Below are 6071 nucleotides of genomic sequence, written 5' to 3'. Positions count from 1 at the left end.
AAGAAAAAGAGAGAGAGAGAGAGAGAGATTGGTACATAACTAAAAGATGAATATTCTTTTTGACTTTTTTTTATGTACTTTTATGTATGCTTAGATACAGGTCTTTTTTTTTTTAGGTATATTTTGTTTGTATTAGTTGATGAGAAACCATATATGAAATTCTTGTTATTGTAGCACATGAATTGAAATTTAAATTACTTTATGCTTTTTTAAGTAGTGGGGCTGTTGTTGGTAAATTAGTACGAGAATGGTCGATCATGCGCTTGTGCATCACTTTCTCAATCAACATATTGTAAAAGAAATTCTAAAGCATAGCAATAGAGTTTTATTTGTATTCATAAAATTCGTACACATACATGACATGGTCGGAAGAAGACCTTTATTTTAAAAGGACGAAACAAGAAAGCTAATGACAATAGTTTTAGTTTAACCCAACAAGGATCTCTAATCACCATAATTTTAATTCCTACGAAGAGGTGGGATGCTTTGTTCATTTCTAAAGAAATTAGTTGGATCAATTATAGTCTTTACGTAAACTAATTTATAGAAATTATCTTTAAAATACTTAGTACCCCAAATCCTTGCCCGTGCAATATTTTTATAAGAACTTGTGGTGTCGTCATTATTATTAGTGCCGATGTCAAGGTCTCTGAAATTGAGATACGTAGCCCTCGGATTTTTTGACACATAAGGAGTCATGTAATTGTAAAACTTTCTTATCCAATCCACAAGCTTTTTGGACGTTGTAATATTCCCATCTTCTTGCCATCCAACTAAATAATGAATGTTGTAGAGGTTTCCAGCTCGGTATGGGAACGGGATTGCGGATTCCGAAATCTCGTTCATTTTCCCTCCTAAAGGGAATAGATCAATAAAAGCACTTCCTACCACTTCGTACAACTTTCCCAACATTTTTTCGAATATGTCATCTGAAATAGGTTTTTTCACAAAGTCAGATTTTGCTTTGAATGCCGACTTGATAGTAGATGTCCTATTAAGTAGAACATCTAAGGATTCTCCATTTCTGAGATAATTGAGAAAGAGAAAGGTTTCGGCCCATTTCATTTCATGGCACTCTTGTCTTAGCAAACCCAATTCAGGAAACTCCTTTTGCATCAATTGAAGGAGCTTATCCACACCGCCATGGTATGTTGCGCGGAAAGAAGCACGCAGCACAATTTTTTTATTGCCTTCATTATCAACAGAACTCTCAGTTTGGAACCTGCCATAGATTGATAGATCCTCATCAACTTTGTCAGCACGGCGTTGCCATTGATGAACGAACTTCTTTGTTGTATTGTCTTCCATGTTCCTACTTACATCAAACACAGTCACTATCGATGGAACAGGAAATAGTTGAAGTTTCCATGAAAGAACGATTCCAAAGCTTGCTGGTCCGCCACCACGTATGGCCCAGAACAAATCTTCACCCATAGATTTCCTATCAAGAATTCTTCCTTTAACATCGATTACTTCCGCGTCAAGAACATTATCAGCTGCGAGGCCGTATTTTCGTGCCAAATAGCCATAGCCTCCTCCACCGATCTGTCCACCAATACCCACACCAGGGCAATCACCGGCTGGGAAGGCGAGATTTTCACTTTTTTCAGCAATCCTATAATAAAGTTCCCCAATGGTAGCTCCAGCTTGAACCCAAGCAGATTTACTCTTCACGTCTACGTTGATCAAATTAAGGTTTCTCAGATCAATTATGACAAACGAGACACTGGACACATAAGAAAGGCCCTCATAATCATGGCCACCACTTCGGGTTCTGATTTGCATGCCGTGTTTTCTGGAGCAGAAAACAGTGGCTTGGACGTGGGAGACGTGAAATGGCGTGATGATAACAAATGGTTTTGGGACTGAAGGAGAAGAAAAGCGCTGATTATTTATGGATGAATTCAATACAGTGAAGTACGACGGATCATCGTGAGTGTAGATAATGGGTGAGGTAGAGTTGGACTCGGAAATACGAGTGGTCAGGCACTGCAAAAAGTGTTCATGATTGTTATAAGCTGAAGCTGCCAATACAAATGGAAAAAGAAACATCATGATAATTTTGGCAAACGAGGGAGAGAATGCAAAGTACTTCATTTTTTTTTTTCTTTTTTTGAGCAGATTACTTTTGGAATAATATGAATAAAAGGATCCTAATTGCCTCCATTATATAGACAAGAAATGCTTGCTGGTTGATTTGTAAATTAAGCATGGATACAATCCAACTATTTTTCTAACGAATATTATATGAGCGTCATACCTGAATCATGCGTAATCCTTGAATAAGAAAACCGATTACGGTTGACAAATATGCATATGATATATACGTACCACCAATGAGAAATTATTAACTCTAATGACTTTGATTTGTCGCATAAATAAATTATTACGTACTGCAATAAACTTTTGATTATGTCAAAATGGTTTGCCTGATGCTGAAATTTACATATGAGAACACGCCATTTGTTGGGACTAGAAGCAAGTTAAGAAACTGAAGAAACGTATAAATAATAAAATTTTAGAAAAATATGAAATGATGCACGAAAAAGGAGACTGGCCGACCTGCCGTGTCTCACTTTTATAATGTCTATTTTATTTTGTGAACTTAAAGATCACATTCCTATTTGTCCCAACAGGGATTTACTCTTATTTGTCCTAATAAAGATTTATTCTTATCAAGACACAAAAGTAGATCCCACCATGTGAGGCCCACCTCTTTGTATCTATAGATACAAATCTCTACAAGGATAAAAAGAATTTGAAGCAATTATATAAAATATATATTATTAAAGCCCTAATCTTAATGCAGATAAACAGTTTTTGATATAAATTTAACGGCTAAAAATGTAAAATTTTTGATAGTTTCTTTTTTCATGACCTACCAAAGAACTCCCTTGTTTTTCTTAGGAAAGAAATTTCAATGGTAAACTCTCCTCCTCCTCCCTCATATGAATAAGTGATTTTGTCGCCATTTTTCCGTCGTTTGGGAGGGAAATAAGTGTTCACATCGAGGCACAAACACTTAGGCCCTAATCTTGTTTCATCAACATTAATTTTTTATGATCTATATATTACTACAAATTCAGTTATCTGGTCTCTCTGATCTACCATCACCTTCGTTCATTGTCATGATTACTGTCCACCGCTATCAATTATCCTTATCGCGCTAGCTAGAGTAAGTTTCCTTAGTTTTCTGGGTCGTTGTATTGATCGTTTCTCATCATTTCTAGTGACAGTTCTTAATAGTTTTTACTTATCTTATTATTAGTTGAAATTAGTTAAGCTAGCCAATGGAATTGACTCATTGATATTTGGAAATGGCTATCCCATGATGTATTATCCCTCTGACCTTGAAAAATTGACTATGTCATAGTATGTCTTTCGCCATATTTAGATAAATTTCTATTGGTTTATTCGACTATTCATTTCCCAAATAGAAGAAAAAAAATTAAGAAAACTTGGGAACATTTGTATTAAAATACAACTATTCATTCCATTGTCATCGCTGTCTACCGCTATTAATTGTCATTATCGCTAGAATAAGTTTCTTTTTCTGGGTCGTTTTCGTTTATCATTTCTCATTATTGCTAGTGATAGTTCTTGATAGTTTTTACTAATTATCTTATTATGAGTTGAAATTAGTTAAGATAGCCAAATGGAATTGGCTCACTGACATTTGGAAAGGACTATCCCATATATGATATCCCTTTAACCTTAAAAAATTGAGCATGTCATAATCTACAAGTCTTTCACCTTTTAGATAAGATTAGTCAGAACAAGCGCTATGCGTGTACGTATTCACGATACACAAATTTGAAATTTGCTTAAAAGTTTAATTAAACTCTTTCTTTCTTACTTATTTTTCTCTTAAGAGTTAAGTAAACACAAAATATTTGAATAAAGCAGATCCCTTTAACCTTAAAAAATTGAGCATGTCATAATCTACAAGTCTTTCACCTTTTAGATAAGATTAGTCAGAACAAGCGCTAATATAAAATTTGCTTAAAAGTTTAGTTAAACTCTTTCTTTCTTACTTATTTTTCTCTTAAGAGTTAAGTAAACACAAAATATTTGAATGTGCACGCATAAGAAGTAAAAATATATTTACAGGGGCACATTTGAAGGAATTTTTTTTTAATATTTTAGATAATTGGAAGAAAAATATGTAAGTAGCAATAAATGTATAAAAATATTATTTTACAGAAAAAATAATTTAATGAAGTAGATTAAAAAAATATAACATATTAGTGGGAACAAAAAAAAAAAAAAAAAAAAAAAACCCAGAAAATGAGGGGAAAAAAAAAAAAAAAAAAAAAAAAAAACCCAGAGAATGAGGTGAAAAAAAGAACAGAAAATGAGGTGAAAAAAAGAGGGAGCTGAACGGACGAACCGTTTCGTCGCTCCCTCAAGAAACGCATTCTCCTTTAGAGATGATAGATTTCTGTTGGTTCATTCGACTATTAATTTCCCAAATAGAAAAGAAAGATTAAGAAAATTTGGGAATATTTGTATTTCTTTCCTCGGGAAAATAAAAGAAAAAAGAAAAAAATTCGGGAACATTTGTATTAAAAATACAACTATTCGTTCAACTGTCTGTTGTCATCGTTGTCTACCGCTATCAATTATCATTATCGCTGGAGTAAGTTAGCTTAGTTTTTTGGATCGTTTTCATTGATCGTTTCTCATTATTTCTTGTGATAGTTCTTAATAGTTTTTTACTTATCTTATACTGAGTTCAAATTCGTTAAGCTGTTCAATGGAATTGGCTCATTGACATTTGGAAATGGCTATCCAATAATATATGATCCCTTTGACCTTGAAAAATTGACCACGTCATAGTATATGAGTTTTTCACCATTTATATAAAATTTCTGTTGGTGTATTCATTCAAAATACAAAGACAACTATTCATTTATGTTGGTTTAATTACAAATGTTCCAGAGCCAAGAATACCTCCCTGCGTTGACAAATGTTATTACTATTAACTTTTTATTTTTAATGAATAGTTGTACCTTTAAAGTTTTAAAAATTATGAGAAAATTATTATATGATCCCTTTTAATGAATATTATTATTAACTTCTTGATTATGAGAAAATTACATATGTACTAGTTTGGTAAGATGCTCCACATGTATTATTGTGTTGGAGATGCAGAAGAATTTATTATTTATTGAATAATGAGAAATATATAATTGTTTAAGGATTTTTGAATTTAATTTAAAAATGAATATGTGTAAAGATAATAATTGACTAAAAAAATTAAGTAAGGATACATTAAAAAAAAATTATTATAACCATCTAAAAGTAAAATAGGAACACATGGGAAAAAATTATTCCTATAAAAGTAAAGCGAGGAACAATATGTTTTTAAAAAAACACACAAAAAAATGAAAATGTAAAAAAATCAAAAAAATAAAGATAAAAAAGTTTTTGAAAAAAAAGGTAAGTGGTGAGGCAACAAATAAATTTTTTTAAAAAAATTAGAAAATAAAGATTAGAAAAGCGAAAAAAAGGTAAGTGGAGAGGCTGTTACATAGAAAAGAGTTTGCCCTCTTTTATATATTGTTAGATTAAGTATTACTTGTGTTTTCTTAAACCATGACGAATTAAATTTTAGGTTTTAATTGTATTATTTCTCTTTCTTTTTTTCACCCAACAACTAAAAAAAAGCTGAATGAGGATGGTTTAAGAATGTGTGTGAAAAGTAGAATGAAGGATGATTTAATTGTATGGACTTTTTTTAAATTTGAAGAGGGGTATAACAAGTAGAATGGGGAGGTTTAAGAATATTTGTGTGAAAAATAAAATGAGAAGTATCAATAGACGCACTCTTATCAAATTCGCACAGCAGATAAGTCAATATCCTAATGAAATATCGTAAATTAACTAAATCCGATCTTTTGAGTAAATATAGTATTTACGCATTAAATTCCAAATACTTACTTTTAGAAAATTTATGCCATTTATTTGTAATCATATTAAAAACTATGTTGCTAATCACCTTCTCCCTTTAATTTTTATTTGGTACATACGTACGATACAAAGCTTCATTGCTATAGGCCTAACATGAG

General features: G+C 31.9%; 1 protein-coding gene across 1 annotated transcript; it reads right to left on the bottom strand.

Moving 5' to 3' along the window:
* Positions 1–459: 459 nt before the first annotated feature.
* On the bottom strand, positions 460–2082 carry LOC112091313 (cannabidiolic acid synthase-like). Its single transcript, XM_024164593.1, has one exon. The coding sequence runs from the start codon at positions 2053–2055 to the stop codon at positions 460–462; it is 1596 nt and encodes a 531-aa protein (XP_024020361.1). The 5' UTR covers positions 2056–2082.
* Positions 2083–6071: the final 3989 nt, after the last annotated feature.

This window comes from Morus notabilis, unplaced genomic scaffold (assembly GCF_000414095.1).
Source record: "Morus notabilis unplaced genomic scaffold, ASM41409v2 Scaffold315, whole genome shotgun sequence".
Taxonomy (NCBI): Eukaryota; Viridiplantae; Streptophyta; class Magnoliopsida; order Rosales; family Moraceae; genus Morus; species Morus notabilis.
Note: the sequence above shows the minus strand (reverse complement) of the source record. Positions and strands in the feature narration are given on the sequence as shown.